A 19,543-nucleotide genomic window follows, 5' to 3' on the forward strand; every position below is an offset into this window, starting at 1 on the left:
CTTCATGTCATCGATATGATTCATTTCGACAGGATATGTAGTGCACGACTAGGACTTCAGCACAGGTAAACAAGAAGACGCGACTTTCAACAAAAAAAAAGAGAGAGAGAGAGACACTAAAAAAATAAACAGCAGTTGTCTTTACTTAATACGTCTATAGCGAACCGTAGGCCTACCTGTGTGTGTGTGTCGCTATGTATTTCAAGTTTCCGGTATCTCCTTGTTATATTGCAAATCTAGAGCTTCCGTATCACGGGTCGATTAAAAAAAATGGTTCAAATGGCTCTGAGCACTATGCGACTTAACTTCTGAGGTCATCAGTCGCCTAGAACTTAGAGCTAGTTAAACGTAACTAACCTAAGGACATCACACTCATCCATGCTCGAGGCAGGATTTGAACCTTCGACCGTAGCGGTCGCGCGGTTCCAGATTGAAGCGCCTAGAACCGCACGGCCACAACAGCCGGCGACTTTCAACAGTTTTGAGGAAATCGCTTATGAAAATTAACTGCGTCCTTATTCTGTATGCTTTGTAGGGACGCAGACGAGTGAGTAAGTATGTAGTTTCATAAGCACGAGGTATCTTTTTTTTCATCTTCACGTAATTTTAACAACAGATTTATTATGATCGTGAAAAGTATCAATATTTAATCATTTATTTATTATTTTCGTAAATTTTAACAGGAAGAAAGGAGAAAATTTTTTTTTCGTAAGTAGACTGGAAATGAAAAAAGGATACACGAAAATATTCAAATCAGTAGAGTCATTTTATTTATATTATTATATCTACATTTGTGACAAGTATAACATATAACTTATGCAGCACTGCACGAATCAGGATGATATTGACTGTGGAAACATAAAAAAACAATAATTATCACGACATACAGCAGACGTAATGAACGCCGAATATTTCGTTTCCACGGTTTTTGTCAATGTGTCTATTGAAAAAAAAAAAAAACTTGGTTTACATTCATAAACGGTTCTCAGTCGCCACACACCTTTGCAGCGTACAGCGCATATCGAAGAATAGCATTGGTCCAAATAACTCTTAAAAAGTAGTACCAGCAGCGAGATTCGATACAGATACCTCGCGATTATGAAACTAAACGTTTACTCGCTTGGCTGCAAACTCATTACAGATTAGCGACCATTCGAAGTACATAAGCAGACTAAAATTTTTAGACTCGATTTTCTGGAAAACGATCGAGAGTTGCATCGCCTTATTTACACATGTTAAATTCCTAGTCATGCACTCCACACCCTGTCAATACGAATCAAATCGGTGAGGGGAAGGCCGTACGGTCCGGTTATAAGCGCGAGCTCAGACATGACGGTAACACTTACGAGTTGACGGATGTTACGACACGAAAGAGAAGATGGATTATGAGGTTTTGTTAATCAGTTGTTTTTTTTTCGAGCAATGAGCTGACCACACTAGCTTTCTCTAGTTGTTGTGCCAGAGACTCATTAGAGTAAAGAGGACGTTCTGGTCTTGTGCATGTACTGTCTCTTTAAAGGACTGTTACGTATGAAATAACTAGCTCCAACACGGTACCTAAAATGTGACGAAGGCGCAGGCGGCAGAATTTTACGACGAAGGAACTTCCAAGCTCGTCCATCGCTACGATAAGTGCCTTAATTTAAGTGGCAACTATGTAGAAAAGTAGTATTTAAGTGTGGCTTTCAGCTGTATATAATTTAAAAAATCCAATACTTAATTTATTTTTAATTCCAAAACGTAATGTACTTTGTGGATAGCCCTCGTACTTTTCAAATTTCGAATTTACCAGCACTCTCGTGGTAAAATTGAAAACAAACACGCGCGACAACAAAAGAAAACTTAGCTTTCATGAGGTACAAACAAAACGCTACATTCGAAAATCAGTGCACTTTAAAAAAAGTTGCAAAACTCAGAGTTTTTCGAAGCCTCTGTAAAGAAGTTTTCTAAACTCTAGCAGCATGCTAATGGTTGTCAAGAAGAAAACTTAAAAGTACCTTTAACAACAAGCTAGACGAATTCGCAAATCAGGTCGCTACGCCAACAGGAGAAACAGGAACAGCACATGTACCATCTCTCCCTCTCCTCCCTTCCCAAAAGAAAAGACTATGAACATACAAGGTGGTGGAAGTGTCCTTATGCGACCATTTACATAAAAAGGAAACTGATAAAATCTTAAATAGTTCAACCGAGTCCGTTCCATGATTCAACCTGATCTTTTATAATTAAGAAATCTATACGGGTCATTAAATATTGTCTTTAAGTGTGTATTATCGGAATACCTGCATCTATTCTTTCTGAATCACCATGAAAAACGGAACAGAGTGCACTTTTTTATGTAGTACATATCATAAGATTTCTAACCGTTCCATTCACCACCAGAGCACGGCAGTTTGGCTGCTTACACGCCTCTTCCTATTTTTACCTGCGCCGTTTCTACAAGTGTGACGTATAGTGGGATGAAGAATACTTGTAGTTTCTGCCGTGAAAGATTGTACTTTAAGTTTTTTTAAGAGTATTCTCGCGAACAGTACGGCGTCATTTTTCCAGTCTCTCTCTCTCCCTCCCTCCCTGTTACACACAACGTACCTTTATGTTCACTGCCTGAATAGAAATATCGCGGCAGCTATTAATGGACATTGATACTGGATGATGGGATGTGTCCACCCTTCTCATTTATGACTAGCCCGGCTCTGATGGGGACACGTTCAGGGAGGTATGTCAATGTCCTTGGAGCAATGCCATCCCATTCTTCCCCACGAGCTAAAACCAGAGAAGGCAGTGATCTTTGATACTGGAGTCTAGAGCGATGTCGACGTTGTAACTCATCCCAGAGGTGTTCTTTTGGGTTCTTGTGCAAAACAGTCCATTCAAGGAGTGTTACTGTATGCAAGCCATTATCTCACAAATTTTCCTTGATGAAAGGATCCTGTCACGCTGATACAAACAATCATTATCTCCAGACTGTTCCTCCACTGAACGCTGTACACAACGCTGTAAGAAGTGTTTGTATCCTTCCGCATTTATCGTTTTCTCAAGAGCGATAAGGGGAACCCCTAACCACGAGAAACAGCTCTACACCGTAAAATCTTCTGTGTGCTTCACTGTCGGCACTACTCATTGTGGCAGGTAACTTTCTCCAGGCATTCGCAAAACTCCAACCATTTCATCGGACTGATAGATGGTACAGCATGATTAATCACTCATTTCCAATCATCCACTGTCCAGTGACATCGCTCTTTACACCAATTCAAGCGTCACTTAGCACTGACTACAGAAACTTTATGATGAGTTGCTCGACCACTGCGACCTCTTCTTTTAACTTCCTACGCACAGTTATTGTGCTAGTTGGACTTCTCGTAGCATTTTGGACTCAAGAATATTTCGTTCCGCTGTTTTCTGCGACTTTTTACAACCACCCTTTGCAGCGGTCGAAGGTTCCTGTTCATCACTGCCATTACGCGACACAAATCTATTAGGGAAAAATATGAAATTTTCTCAAAGTCCTCTCCAGCCAGCACCAAGCCAGGGCAAACCAGGCCAAAGCCCCGTGTCGCAATCAAAACGACAAACACACAAAGCCGACATTGCGGAAAATGGAACAAACCCGGAAGAGATTGCCTCACCTCACGCGAGCAAAAAGGAGTTATAAAATCAGCAACATTATCTCAGCGAGAAGAAGCTATCACGTCATTGTAACAACACAGTTGGATTTAGGAACACCTGTGAGCCTGCTGATATGTAGGAAAAGCAACGAGGTGAAGCCCTAAAGGCTGTTCTTGGGAAACAAGGTGTCCGAAAAGTCTTTCCCTGATTACATAAATTGATGACTCAGGCTAGAAGTAAGATACAAATATGAAATTGGTGTCTAATTGTTTACAAACTATCAAAGTTTTTTTTACACATCAGTAAACTTCCACTTCCATTGTTGCCCAATGACAGTACACGTCGATATGACTTTGCGGTCGAAATGCTGTCACGTATTGAAGACGATGATGGTTATGTCAGAAGAATTGCCTTTTCCGACAAAGCGACCCTTTTTGTCAGTGGAGTAGTGAGTCGCCATAATTTGGGGTTCAAAACCCCTGGCGAGGTCATGGAGTGCACCAGAGGCAGTCCAAAGGTAAATGTTGGGTGCGCGCTATTGTACAATCAAATTATCGTGCCATTCTTCTTCGCTGAGGGTACCATCACATCTGCAGTGTATCTGGACATGTTGCAACTGTATGCTGTTCCTCAGCTGCTTCTGTATCACTCCGATGTTTTGTTTCAGCAAGACGGTGCACCACCTCATTGGAGTTTGGACATCCGTTCCTGTCTCGATATGACCTTTCCTGGTCGTGATTGACCTCCACACTCTCCTGACATAACCCCATTAGACTTCTTTTTATAGGTTTGTGTCAAGAACGAGGTCTGCCGAACACGTGTACCAGATCTGGAAACCCTGCGGCAACGGATAACCACAGTCGTTGAATCGATCCCTCCAGTGATGTTGGCTAATTTGTGGACGGAAACTGAATATCGCCTAGATGTGCTACATGCTACCAAGGGTACTCATGTGGAAGTTTACTGATGTGTGAAAAAATCTTTGATAGTTTGTAAACAATTAGACACCAGTTCCATATTTGTATCTTACTTCTAGCCTGAGTTATCAATTTACGTAATCAGGGAAAGACTTTTCGGACACCCTGTAGAACGTGGTGAAAACCACCGATGAACCCGGAAAAGAAGGCCACATTCAGTGATCGACGGGCCAACGTTACACCACTGTCTCAGACCAGTAGTAATTAATACTGACGCTTCCGAGAGTTCGCGTGAACCTTTACGTTGCAGTACACCAGCCACGGGGCCGAGCCTGAGATGCGCTGCTACCATTCGCCCAGACGATTTCCGCATTCGTGACAATACCTGCTTGGTCTACAGAACACTGTCGCTATGAGCTGCCGACCTGTAATCACTACTGAGAAGACGTGGAAACTAATACGTATGGCTTGCTGAGCCGAATTGATGGTGCTTGACGCACTGTCCATACGTCGCAGAACTCAGGGGTTGCGCTAACCGCTGCTGTCCCCAACTGGTACCTAAAAGCAGTCATCGACATTTCCAGCCTTTCTTGGTTCAAGAGCTGCAGACCATCCCCACACCATGCAGAGCTGCTGGAAGGTTACTTGAGCACACCCCTTTCGACGTCAACGAGATTGCTCTGGTAATGCAGATCAGCGATGTCTGTCATATAGGCTATGCCGTTCGCTCCCGAGGCCTGTCACCTGCCTGATACCGAGATTACGTAAGCTGGTCGCCGAGGACGACGTCCGCCGCTGTTCGCTGAGACAGCATCAGTAAGTTCGAAGACAGTGTGCGCTGCACCACTGCCGACCTGAGCAACAACACAAAGGAGAAAATACGATTCTAAAGTGTAATCAATAAATTCTTGTTTCGCTAATGTTGTGTCACTACGCACAGCGTGCCGACTGGCTTGCTCCACCGCACTTTGTGCTCCGTGATCCGGACAACAGTAGAGGTCTCAACCCGAGCCCCTACCAGACCTTAAGTCTACCTGATATGGTTTAGCTATGGTTGTTTTTTCGCGCAACCACATCACCAACAATCGACCTGGGCAGCTATCCCTGGTGGACTCATTTCTCAGGTGACATCCAGTTACTAACGCACGTTCGAAGTCAATGTCAGTGAGCTCTCCTGAGCGACCGATTCAGCTGTTACCGCTTGTCTTCTGACAACACAATACTCCCTGCTTTCTTTTATACTGGCGGATCCGCCTCTCATTGCATCTAATGGTCAATTCTGTATCTTATGGGGATGTACGGATACTTTTGATCATATAGTGTATTTTTTAGAAGACGTCGATGTGGTGCTAAACCACGGCCTACAACCTCACTGTCATCAATGTAAGGCTACCAGAAGTCACAATAAACATGGTCTCCCTGAGAAGAAACAAACAAACTGAGAAAACCCACCAAGATCAACCCAAGACGATAGAAGGAAATGTCGATATACAAAGCCTATATCCACCACCGATTATTATAGTTAGTAATCCGAAGGAAGGCGAGCTTTTCGAAATTTTAGTAACATCAAATCAACCTGGTTCTCTCAATGCGTAGCACCTAGGATATAATGTATGAGCCGGCCGGAGTGGCCGTGCGGTTCTAGGCGCTACAATCTGGAGCCGAGCGACCGCTACGGTCGCAGGTTCGAATCTTGCCTCGGTCATGGATGTGTGTATGTCCTTAGGTTACTTAGGTTTAATTAGGCCTAAGTTCTAGGCGAGTTACTTAGGTTTAATTAGGCCTAAGTTCTAGGCGACTGAGGACCTCAGAAGTTAAGTCGCATTGTGCTCAGAGCCATTTGAACCATTTATAATGTATGAAGAGGGCGAGTTGAGTTGTGGATGGTTGCGATCTTTGCTCTTTCCGATCATGAGGAATGTACTTCTGCCCAAAGGATCTGCGGTAAATTACGGTCAAGAGCAGAAGTACTCCACTCGAGATAGTAACCCACTGGAGGCTGTTCAGGAACATTCTCTGAGTATTTAGGTACAAAGTACCCTTGGACTGTGGTGATTGTTTACAAAGTAATAATATTATTATGATTAATTCGGTTTCTTATCTCTACAACCTATGTTTCTCTGAAAATAACGCAACAATAGTGAAATACCTTTTACTATGCACTCATCAAAATGTACAACACAAAACAGAGTAATGTGATGTGGTTGCTGGTACTTCGAGAACATTAGAGCAAGGTGTTACTTTACCATTCTTCCATTGCACTAAATAAACCTGTACAAGTAGTGCTATTTGCCAATTCTTCATCAGCAACTCTGCCCGTATTGTCATGTATCACTGTTAACGGACAGTTCACAACTCCGGAAAGCAAACCAGAGACAGAACCGATCAGTACTGAGCGTAAGCATGAAGAGTAAAGGAGGCATTAGTGTTATCAACAACAAGTAACGCGAATAAATAGAACAAGTTTCTTCCCAAACGAGACACACAGCGCATACAATCGACATTTGCACTATTGTGCAGATAATTTCTGTGTAGTAGAGATTCAAAGATAAATGGGATTGATATATAGACGAAATGCTATTACTTTGTAACGAATCACTAGAGACCACTCGGAACATATTCGTGCACAACTACCGAAAGTTAATCGACGAAATTCGTTTTCACCCTTCAAAACTAGACGGACTCCTTCGGCTCCTGACGCCTTACTGAGTTTTAGCGTTTTAAGTTGCTTTCCAGTGCTACTAGCACCGATTTCTACTGTGATTCATCATCAGTGTGATCGTTGAATTAAGGAACCATGCCTTGATTTTTCTTTGCTGAGGAACATTCGAAAATTCGGCTTTTGTTTTACTATTTTCTATTTCGCTTCCTATGTAGGCCATATCCTTACAATACGATTGATATTCCTCGTGTTTCTGGGACTCTGTAACGTATCATTTCCGAGTCGAGCACGTTGGCTAAATTAGTCGCTCTTGCGAACGGCCGCCTGCGCCAGTTTGCCGGTGTACGCGGAACTGCAGCTATTGACCAGCCTGGAATAAATCGCAGGATTCTCCTAGTCTGGCTGAAGCGAGGAAGCCTGGCTCGACTGTTTTCATAGGCGAGTAGGTGTCTAGTGTTTGTTAATACTTTCTTCTGGTAACAAACTGCTGGCAATTTTGGCAGACAGAAACAGCTTACAGAGGTACTAGGGGCGTTAACAGAAAATTTCCAATCGAAGTGCCTACTTTCTGCCCTGAAGGCTGACTGGCCGAAAAATCTCCTCGTTAAAATAATTTCGTGAATCTATTGGCAGCTCGGAGGATACAGGAAGCGGCCATCAGCCCTCATGGGATGTAGGAGGCTAGCTTTGAGCACTGTGGAGGTCGTGTGTCGGTGTTTGAAATGGTATCCCGTGTGAGGAAGTGGGAACCGTCTTATTCAACAGTCTGTATACAAGGCGGCTGTTGTGGTGTAGCGAATCTACACGAACTGCTTTAGAAACGGCCGCCCAACAGTCCACGCAGGAACCAGCTTTAGGGTCGTCTAACAAACGAAGCAGACTTGAATGTTAGAAGATAATAAATTGCATTTTGCTCTAATATAAATTTGAAGTGTGGAGTTCTTGTGTGTGATCTGTAGATTTTGACACTATGTGATGTACAAAGGAGATGGTAGGAAGCGCTTGGTGACGGTACAGTGATTGCGTTGTTTGCTGTCCAATACAGTGGTCGGATTTGAGGGATTTTTGGAAGCAGTCGGATTGCTGCACGGTACTGATTACTAGTATAGAAGAAGTGACAATTTTAACCATGTCTCACCGGTCAAAGTGTGGCTGGCGATCTTTATTTACCTTGTCAGTATGTGAAAATTATAAAGGTCCACCAATTAACGTTTCGGAGGAAGTCTGCTGAGCAATCTGTCTCGCGCATCACACAGTGTCAAGAGTTTGTGGCCGTGTCTTCACCAGACGCTGCAAAAGCTCTGAGAAAACGGACGTGGAGGAACGTTTCAACATGTTCTGTGATAATATATTCCTACAGCACTTACCGAGCTAGGTGGCGCAGTGGCTAGCACACTGGACTCGCATTCTGGAAGATACGGTTCAGTCCCGCGTCTGGCCATCCTGATTTAGGTTTTCCGTGATTTCTCTAAGTCGCTCTAGGCAAATGCCGGGATGGTTCCTTTGAAAGGGCACCGCCGACTTCCTTCCCCGCCCTTCCCTAATCCGATGAGACCGATGACCTCGCTGTCTGGTCTCCTTCCCCAAAACAACCCCAACCCCACCCCTAGAGTACTTAGTGAAGTCTTTTTGCTTTGTCCTTCCAGTAGCCGACCTCGCATCAAATAACATTTGTCTGTGTGCGGATTTATGCCTGCCTTGTTTTGTATCTGTTGTGCTGCTTCTTAAGGAGCTTCCTGATTTTCTTCTGTGTGTCAAGGTGGGTATCTCCCATCTACAATTGTTCTTTTAGATACAAATTTTTCTACTCACTTGTACTTGAGCGACAGTAGCTCTCCATATTCAATACCCAGAATATATTGAGTCTGACTCCTGTCTAAGAAATGACTTCACCACTGGCTGAATTATGCACACTTTTCTGCTTGCATTTCTAATGCTTTGTATCTCGATGCCCATTGTTGCTTCGACTGTATCATGAATACTGATCCCAGTCTTTGTGTGAACATCCGTAATATTTGCTTAATAATGAAGGATTTTTCTTTCGTTTGCTACGCATAAAAATCCTAATTTATCTTCGTGTACTATTTCATTTCGTTTTTCACATAGAAACAAGTGAAAAAAATAATTTAAGAGCGGAGGGCATATATATCGAAATATATATCTTCGTGTACTATTTCATTTCGTTTTTCACATAGAAACAAGTGAAAAAAATAATTTAAGAGCGGAGGGCATATATATCGAAATATGGACCCGAGAAAACGGATCGAAGTTTTTACCTCACGTTATTAATTGACTTTGACATGAAGTAATCCGCCGGAAACATGTGATGATAGAAGCAAAAAATAAGCACAAACTGATGAGAAAAATTCTATTCTCAGCTATCTGAAGACGATTTCTTCCAATTACACCCTTTTTACTGAGTTTTAAATGAAAATATTATGATTGCTTGCTGTAATGAAATTTATAATAATCAACACTGTTGCCGAAGGGCACATTCTTACGTCTGAAGTTCGTAACGACTCTGGAGGCAGTAACTACGAGATAAGGCTGGTTCAAAGAAACACCACTAATTTTATTGGTTTCTTTTCTCTTTGGGACTGTGTTTCTTACATAAGACCATTACCTTAATTACAGTCTGAACATTTTTCTTATACGAAAGATATGGCGGAGATTCTCGTTCTATATCGTATAGGTCTGGTTCTTGTGGAGTGGCTATCCCTTCCTGGAGTCGAACAAAGCCACAATACAGAATCTGCCGAGTTATGTACTTACTGTCGCCGTCGTCCGAGTGTTTGGCGCTGTCCATGGCTGGTACTGACGAAAGCCGCGCAGGTGCTACTGAGCTGTTATATATCGGCTTATCGGGTGCACCTATCAATCACTGACCATCGAAGCGGTGCTGATTACGGCTGACCTCAAACGTCGCGCCGCTATACACTTGCGACCACTCAGTACGCAATTGTTTGACGCAACATAGACACTGGAACTTATCGCGGACTCGCATCGCTTTGATCCGGACGCCACATACACGCGGTAATTGCATCACCTATTAATGTTCGTACAGCAGTGTTTACGAGAGTAGCAACTTCTGGTGAGCAACAAAACGTATGCAAATGCCGCTATTCGTTTTCCTGTACGAGCCGGCCGCTGTGACCGAGAGGTTCTAGGCGCTTCAGTCTGGAACTACGCGACCGCTACGATCGCAGGTTCGAATCCTGCCTCGGTCATGGATGTGTGAGATGTCGTTAGGTTAGTTATGTTTAAGTAGTTCTAAGTTCTAGGGGACTGATGACCTCACATGTTAATTCCCATAGTGCTCAGAGCCATTTGAACCATTTTTGTATGATTAATTTTGAGCAAGTCAATGATTTCTGTAGAGTGTTTGAGGACCAAAATCAAAATGAGAAGAAAAATAAAGTCATCGATATGAATGACTGAACAGGAAATTACAATTAAAAGCTATTAACAAAAGACAATCTTTTGCTTCGAGCCAGAGGAACCCTACACTAACCATGCCAATAATACAATGAAGGCTTAATGCAAACAATTTAACTCGTAGAAGATATGAATCAAATGCTAAAAGAGAACGTGAGAATTGTCGGGGAGATGATAAACAGTGTCATACTAGTGATCCTGTACGAAATGCAGCGTAGCTTACAAAACTAATTTTATCGTACCCTGGTTTTAATCTCCGGACGCGACTACAAAGGTGTTATGCTACCGTTTATATTTGGTTGACCGGCTGGTGTGGCCGAGCGGTTCTAGGCGCTTCAGTCTGTAACCGCGCGACCGCTACGGTCGCAAGTTCGAATGCTGCCTCGGGCATGGATGTGTGTGATATCCTTAGGTTAGTTAGGTTTAAGTAGTTCTCAGTTCTAGGGGACTGATGACCTCAGATGTTAAGTCCCATAGTGCTCAGAGCCATTTGAACCATATTTGGTTGGTGCGTAAGTTCGTAGCGTTTCTGTTTTGTATGTTGGCATTTCGTTGTTTTGGTATTTGTAGTACACTGTTGCCAACTGAGTTTACATATCGTCATTTTGTTATTTGAAGATAACCAGTAGAGCTGTGGACACTAGAAAATGATCTGCCAAGTGGTGAAATCGGAAGATTTCCGACAGTCTTCAATTTGAGTTTGATAGACGGATTACAGCAGTGGAGGCAGACAGAAACATTGCACCATGTATAGGGATAATGGCATTGGACAGAGCACGGCAAAAAAATGGTTTTCCCGTTTCATGGAGGTTCGTTTTGACATTGGCGACTCTACACGTTCAGAATGTCCTTCGGGGTTTGATGAAATCGTTTAAATCCTTTAACCCCCAATGATCCACGTCAGTGTATTCGAGAGTGGGCAAATGTGATGCGCTGTGATCATTCCACCGTCGTTCGGCATCTGCGTGTAGTTGGTAAGGTTCGAAAATCGGCTGTATGAGTACCACAAGAATAAGCCAAAATCACAAAAGTCAGAAGGTGGCTATATGTGCATCTCTGCTTGCTCGTCACCAACTGGTTCGCGAATGACACTGACGATTCCTATCCTGTAATGTTACTGGTGACGAGAAGTGGTGTCTTTATACTAACACAAATAAAAGAAAGCAATGGTTGAGCCCAAGCAAAGCAGCATGTCTCCGTACAAAGACGTGGGCGCATCCACGAAAGAGAATGTTATGCATCTGGTGGAACAGCAACAGTGTGGTGTGTTACGAATTGCTTCCCCGAGGTGTTACCATCACTGTTGACATTTGTGAGACAACTTGCAGACGCAGTCCAAGGACAAAGACCAGGTAGGTTGCGTGAAGTGCTGCTACTCCACAATAAAGCCCGTCCGCATTCTGTTAGACTTACAAAGAATATTATGCGTGAGCTGGGTCAGGAAGTCACTTCGCACCCACCTCTTTCACCTGATCTTGCGACCTCAGATTTTCACCTTTTCCTCTCTCTATCGAACAACCTTCAACGAACATCCTTTCCGGATGAAAATGCTCTCCGAACATGGCTCGACGAGTTCTTCGCCTCAAAACTACTCGATTTCTATAGTAACGGACTCGAAAAGTTACCCCAGCGTTGGCAGAGTGTTGTAAACAGTGAAGGAGAATACATTATTGATGATTAAAGTGTATGTTATGTGTATCTGTTGTGTTTATTAAACTTATGAAAAAACGCTCAACATTACAGTCGTTTTATATTAAGAACACATAACTAAAAAAGTCGATTTGTTGAATGGTGCGCAAATGATTTTTTTCCCATGTTTTCTTGCATGATTCCTAAATGAAGAATGCAGAGGAAAAACAACAAATGTTAATGAAATACAGTTACTCAATACATTAACTTACATCCAGTTCTAGCTGTGGGATCTCACTTCCCTGGTCTCGACGTAACGCATTCCGTCTAGGGTCGCGTTATTAATGTCCTAGATTTTTTTGCTGTGCTTGTTTTCCAGCTTGTTATCGATCATCGTACTCGATTGCGTTGTTATCTGTGCCGCCGTTTCACTTCTGGAACAGTTAACTCGTGCTATACAAATTTGACACAAGCGACTTACTTATGATCTGGTTTTGAATGGAAGCGGATCTATTTCGGTACGACCGCGACTTCTTGTTAACCCTTGGGGGCATAACAGGGACCTTCTAGACACAGCAACTTTTCACTTTATCAATAAATTGTCTTAAACCGAGATTTTTCTATCCTTTTCAATCCTTGCATATACAACTGATTTTCTTCGGTAAGTTGCAACGTCGCCTTCGTACTGGTGGTGGTATAGTTAAGGTTTTAGCTCGACCTGATAGATTACCGTCGCTTGTCATGTCCTACAGCTCCTGCAAGCTACCCTCTGTAGTAATGGTTTATCTAATTCGTATGGTCCACAAAATTGCAGGTCCCTGCGAGTTACTACTGGGGTATAAATAAAAACAGGTGGACATGCAGATACCTCGCGTTCGTTCAAAAGCTGGTGGAGGGGATGGATCGGCATCCTAACAGAGCCAATACTCGTGCCTTCGCGACCTCTCTGACCTGACTTGCACACTATCTTTGCCAAACTTGTTCGCTTCTAGGGGGTTGGTACTATCTTACCACAGAATCACTCTACTCATGCAATGCTACGACCTCTGACCAAAACTTTCTGCTCCTTCACATACTGTTGCATTCATACAGTCCAAGGTCGCATAAGGGAAAGGATTCAAGGAAACGTGGCACACACTAAATAAAAAATCAATGGATAAACAAATAAACACCGCTTGGTCAATTTCCTTCTGCTTGTTACCCACAGACTTACTTCTGCAGAGTAAAAACCCTCTTGCTGTAATTCTCCTGTGCCATAATTTATTGAGAAAAATATGGAACGTAACAAGGAGTTCCGTTTCAAAGTAATTATTTTTTGCAAGTCGAATTTAAAAATTTTAATTCTATACATGTATTGCATGACAGGAATCTTTTAGACCCGTTAGCAAACAACCGTTTACCGGTAGTCTATTTATCAATCATCTGAATGGTGTAAAGAAGCAAGTTACTGATAAGTTATCCTTTCTGCACAATTATACTCTTGGTCGAGTGGTCAGAAGTACTGTTAAAGCTACAACCGACTACTCTTTTGAAGGTAAGTGTATTTCTCAGTGTCAAAGTACTCCCAGATGAACATAAGTTTAGTTTCATGGACAGGATAATCATGTAAGACAGCTTTATTCTTAACTTGCATGTCATACTACCCGTAAGAGGCGAAAGAACAACATGTCAAGGCAGCACAAGTGGTCGAAATTTTGAGTCAACTATTGTTGAACGACTTGATGAAGAAGCCACCTTTCATAAGCAAGATTGTAGAGATTCAGGCACTGTTGGTGCCTAGTATAATGAATTCGTGACTCCTAACACCCCTAGTGAAGCAAGCTCTCAAGAATCTCGTAGATGTTAAATACTACAGATTTTCTTATCGGTCACGGTGGAACCCATAGAGTACATTATTACCAGCAAATGAGCGGCATACGAGTACACAATATCATGAAAGTTGCTCCCGTTCCAGTAAGAGCTAGTGTGACAAAATAAAATGGAAATTCCACTAGAAATGATGGATTCCATGTCCAGAGAATTTTCATCATCATCATCATCACTTAGGTTTGAAAGACAAATTGACAATTGTATGTTATGTCACCAAAAGGCGAAAAAGTGTGATACTGCTAAATTCTCAGCACCATAGCGCCGCTGTAGATGAAAGTGATAAAAACAACTGATAGAGAGTTTTCTACTGTAATGAATGTAAATCACCAGTTGATTTAAAAAAAAGTTCAAATGTGTGTGAAATCTTATGGGACTTAACTGCTAAGGTTATCAGTCCTTAAGCTTACACACTACTTAATATAAATTATCCTAAGGACAAACACATACACACATGCCCGAGGGAGGACTCGAACCTCCGTCGGAACCAGCCGCACGGTCCATGATTGCAGCGCCCCCAGTTGATTCTCTTGACCAGAAGGTACGTACATACACGCGAAAGGGCAGTCAAGAAGATGATATTCTATCTTATGGCCAACGTATCAATTTAGTTTCAATACATGTCTTGTTCTTATATTTACAGCAACATCGCACATACATGGCAGGTAAATTTGATAAAAGGAGAATTTTTCCGATATGGAGAGAGGAATCAACAACGTTTCAAAAAGAAAGTCATACACGCCAAACAGACGACGATTGCGGAAACTAGGTTACCAACAATACATTTCATGTGACCACATGCAATATACAGAAGAAGTGCTCAAACACATAGCAAATGCACAACGAATGTAAGACAATAAAGCGAAATTATTTGTGAAGAGTGTTCTTCTTCACGATCATATCATCTAGTGTGGATCAGTAAGACTGAGCTTTAGTAATTCAATCCGAGGAAAAGTATAGCTTAATGTATAATGTCGTGTATCATACTACACTAATACGAATGTCACAACATCATAGTAGACACTTTCTTATTCATTCTGTGTCACGAACTCCTTAAGAATATGATAACATTTCTTGTAATACAATTTTATAAATGTTTCGAGGTATGGGCCTTACAGACCCCTCTCACGCATTGTTGCGAGTCCAGCTACTCATGTATCTAAGGGTTAACAAGTGTCATTACGCGACCAAGGATTTATATAGAGGGAGTTTATAAATTAATTATACAAGAATGACCTTTAATTGTGAAAAGGCTAATAACCTACAGAAATCCAGAATGAAATTTTCACTCTGCAGTGGAGTGTGCGCGGATATGAAACTTCCTGGCAGATTAAAACTGTGTGCCTGACCGAGACTCGAACTCGGAACCTTTGCCTTCCGCGGGAAAGTGCTCTACCAACTGAGCTACCCAAGCACGACTCACGACTCATCCTCACAGTTCTAATTAGGCCAGTACCTCGTCTCCCACCTTCCAAACTTCGCAGAAGCTCTCCTGCATACCTTGCAGAACTAGCACTCCTGAAAGAAAGGATATTGCAGAGACATGGCTTAGCGATGGAGTGCTAGTTCTGCAAGGTATGCAGGAGGGCGTCTGCGAAGTTTAGAAGGTAGGACACTAGGTACTGGCGGAATTAGAGCTGTAAGGAGGGGTCGTGAGTCGTGCTTGGGTAGCTCAGTTCGTCAGTTCGCCGGCGGACGGCGTGGAAGTAGGACGTAGTGTGGTGTGCGCTGCGCCGTCTGTGCTTCCGCGTGGTAAGTCTCGCGCTTGCTACAGCTTAAAGCTCTGTTTATCGAACACTTCGAGAGGTAATGAGTAGTATGCAGGATGGCTCAACCAAGTCGAAAAGATACGTTGAAACTTATCTTTGATTCTCGATATGCCAGACCTAAGTCGTTTGAAGTAGAGAATTGGTTAGAAGATCTGAAGCTCTCCTTTAATGATATAATCGGGATCCACCTGTCGATTGTAGCTTGTGTCGTGTTTGTTAAAATGCGTAGTTCCGAAGAAAATAGTTGAGTCTTCCAGAGGTGTCATGAAATTTAAGCACTCAGATGGAAACGTTGGTGAAGTCACGGTTGCACATGATGGTTTTGGCATTCGCACATTTCGAATCTTCGAGTTGCCTTTTGAGATTACAACAGACCAAATTAATGCCGTAATTTCACCCTTCGAGAAAGTGCTCAGCAACTTTGCCGAGAAGTGGTCAAGCGCGCACAAATTCCCAGTACTAAATGGAGTACGGCAGCTTCGAGTTGAGTTACAAAAGCACATCCCGTCGTACATCAACGTCTGCGGATATAGAGGGATTGTAATTTACGACGACCAACCGCGAACCTGTGCCGCCTGTAAAAACTGCTGCTGGTATCTACCCTTTATTTAGTTTCTTTCTTTCATTCCTTCTTTTCACAGGAAGACATTTATGTTATTCATGTGTAAAATCAAGCAGCAGAAGACTACTTTAATTCATTACCTTTCTGAAGAAGAGAATTTTACTTATCAGCAATAACGAGTTTGCTTCTTTCCGTTTTTCCACGCACGGAGAAAGAAAGTTATACATGCATTTACGTTTCCATAACAATTATGTGAAAGCCTTCTCAATGGAATTTACATTTATTTTTATTCAAGCCATGTTGCAAACAAAGGCAACAGAAGGAGCATACTAACTTTGTCGTTCAGAAGAAGTGCGTTTCCACATCATCAAGTTACATTCTCTCTTTAAAGGCGGAGAAGCCGGGCCGAGAAAGATATAAAAGATTGATGATAGGTTCCTATGATGATGGTCTGGGTTCGATTCCAAATTCTGCCCATGATTTTTAATAGGGAGAGCCAGATTCTACTCTCTTCTGGCTACGCCAAGTGAAGAAGGTATAATGGCATTGTGGTTTTTCCAAAAAAAAAAAAAAAAAAATAGTCCCGAGTTCGAATTTCGGTCCGGCACACTGTTTTAATCTGCCAGGAAGTTTCATATCAGCGCACACTCCGCTGCAGAGTGAAAATTTCATTCTGGAAACATCCCCGAGGCTGTGGCTAAGCCATGTCGCAGCAATATCCTTTCTTCCAGGAGTGCTAGTTCTGCAAGGTACGCAGGACAGCTTCTGCGAAGTTTGGCAGGTTGGAGACGAGGTACTGGCAGAAGTAAAGCTTTGAGGACGGGGCGTGAGTCGTGCTTGGGTAGCTCAGTTGGTAGAGCACTTGCTCGCGAAAGGCAAAGGTCACGAGTAAGAGTCACGGTCCGGCACACAGTTTTAATCTGCTAGGAAGTTTCAACCTCCAGAAATGTTTGATACAGCACCGAATGTTGTGTCTTCAGGTTGTATTCCCGCCCAACACTGTTAATTCTCGATGTTCCCGCGCGTTGACAAATGTGAACGAGTAATTCCAGCAGTCATCGTGGAATCGTGTAATGGTGCAGAGCGCGCTTAGTGTTGTTTCTGTTTTCATGAATCCAAATTCGTTACTACAATTCAGAGATAATTGAGGACTAATATCGCAAGCCACCACCTCAAACCGAACTGTAATACTGTCAGACTTGGTCAATTGCTTCAGAGACTGCTGCCCGACCTTGACCCAGCGTCATACATGATACACAGCCAGTTTCGGTGAAACGATTGTAGCAGTTAATAACTGTTTGTGAGGTGATGGCTTGCGATATTTATTCCTGAACTGTCTCTGATCTTTAGTCGCAGATTTCGATTCATGAAACCATAAACGTTGTTTACGCGCTGCAACGCTATATGACTACACGCTGACAGTTGGAATAACTCATTCGCACATGCCACATAGCGGGAAAGTCAGGAACTAACAGCGATGGGTGGAATTAAACTGCATTCATTGCTGCACCAAACATTTCTCTAAGTTATTTACTCTTTTCGCAATTAAAAGTTACTTTTATCAAACGGTAACTAATTTATAAACGCCCTGTACTGCAAAACAATTTAATGTACAGGGTGTTTCAAAAATGACCGGTACATTTGAAACGGCAATAAAAACTAAACGAGCAGCGATAGAAATACACCGTTTGTTGCAATATGCTTGGGACAACAGTACATTTTCAGGCGGACAAACTTTCGAAATTACAGTAGTTACAATTTTCAACAACAGATGGCGCTGCAAGTGATGTGAAAGATATAGAAGACAACACAGTCTGTGGGTGCGCCATTCTGTACGTCGTCTTTCTGCTGTAAGCGTGTGCTGTTCACAACGTGCAAGTGTGCTGTGGACAATATGGTTTATTCCTTAGAACAGAGGATTTTTCTGATGTTGGAATTCCACCGCCTAGAACACAGTGTTGTTGCAACAAGACGAAGTTTCCAACGGAGGTTTAATGTAACCACAGGACCGAAAAGCGATACAATAAAGGATCTGTTTGAAAAATTTCAACGGATTGGGAACGTGATGGATGAACGTGCTGGAAAGGTAGGGCAACCGCGTATGGCAACCACAGAGGGCAACGCGCAGCTAGTGCAGCAGGTGATCCAACAGCGGCCTCGGGTGTTGCAGCTGCGGTCCAAATGACGATCCAACGTCCACATATCGTCTCATACGCCAGAGTTTACACCTCTATCCATACAAAATTCAAACGCGGCAACCCCTCAGCGCCGCTACCATTGCTGCACGAGAGACATTCGCTAACGATATAGTGCACAGGATTGATGACGGCGATATGCATGTGGGCAGCATTTGGTGTACTGACGAAGCTTATTTTTACCTGGACGGCTTCGTCAATAAACAGAACTGGCGCATATGGGGAACCGAAAAGCCCCATGTTGCAGTCCCATCGTCCCTGCATCCTCAAAAAGTACTGGTCTGGGCCGCCATTTCTTCCAAAGGAATCATTGGCCCATTTTTCAGATCCGAAACGATTACTGCATCACGCTATCTGGACATTCTTCGTGAATTTGTGGCGGTACAAACTGCCTTACACGACACTGCGAACACCTCGTGGTTTATGCAAGATGGTGCCCGGCCACACCGCACGGCCGACGTCTTTAATTTCCTGAATGAATATTTCGATGATCGTCTGATTGCTTTGGGCTATCCGAAACATACAGGAGGCGGCGTGGATTGGCCTCCCTATTCGCCAGACATGAACCCCTGTGACTTCTTTCTGTGGGGACACTTGAAAGACCAGGTGTACCGCCAGAATCCAGAAACAATTGAACAGCTGAAGCAGTACATCTCATCTGCATGTGAAGCCACTCCGCCAGACACGTTGTCAAAAGTTTCGGGTAATTTCATTCAGAGACTACGCCATATTATTGCTACGCATGGTGGATATGTGGAAAATATCGTACTATAGAGTTTCCCAGACCGCAGCGCCATCTGTTGTTGACAATTGTAACTATTGTAATTTCGAAAGTTTGTCTGCCTGAAAATGTACTGTTGTCCGAAGCATATTGCAACAAACGGTGTATTTCTATCGCTGCT

At 42.9% G+C, this 19,543-nt stretch overlaps 1 protein-coding gene across 1 annotated transcript in view; it reads right to left on the reverse strand.

The window, feature by feature from the left end:
• Nucleotides 1-10,125, reverse strand: part of LOC126267084 (peptide transporter family 1-like) — a 212,669-nt gene extending 202,544 nt beyond the window's left edge. Inside the window, exon 1 of the mRNA XM_049971947.1 lies at nt 9,958-10,125. Within this exon, the coding sequence (XP_049827904.1) occupies nt 9,958-9,991 (34 nt within the window). The 5' untranslated portion in view covers nt 9,992-10,125. The remainder of the gene's footprint in view (nt 1-9,957) is intronic.
• Nucleotides 10,126-19,543: the final 9,418 nt, after the last annotated feature.

The sequence above is a fragment of the Schistocerca gregaria genome, chromosome 4, assembly GCF_023897955.1.
Source record: "Schistocerca gregaria isolate iqSchGreg1 chromosome 4, iqSchGreg1.2, whole genome shotgun sequence".
Taxonomy (NCBI): domain Eukaryota; kingdom Metazoa; phylum Arthropoda; class Insecta; order Orthoptera; family Acrididae; genus Schistocerca; species Schistocerca gregaria.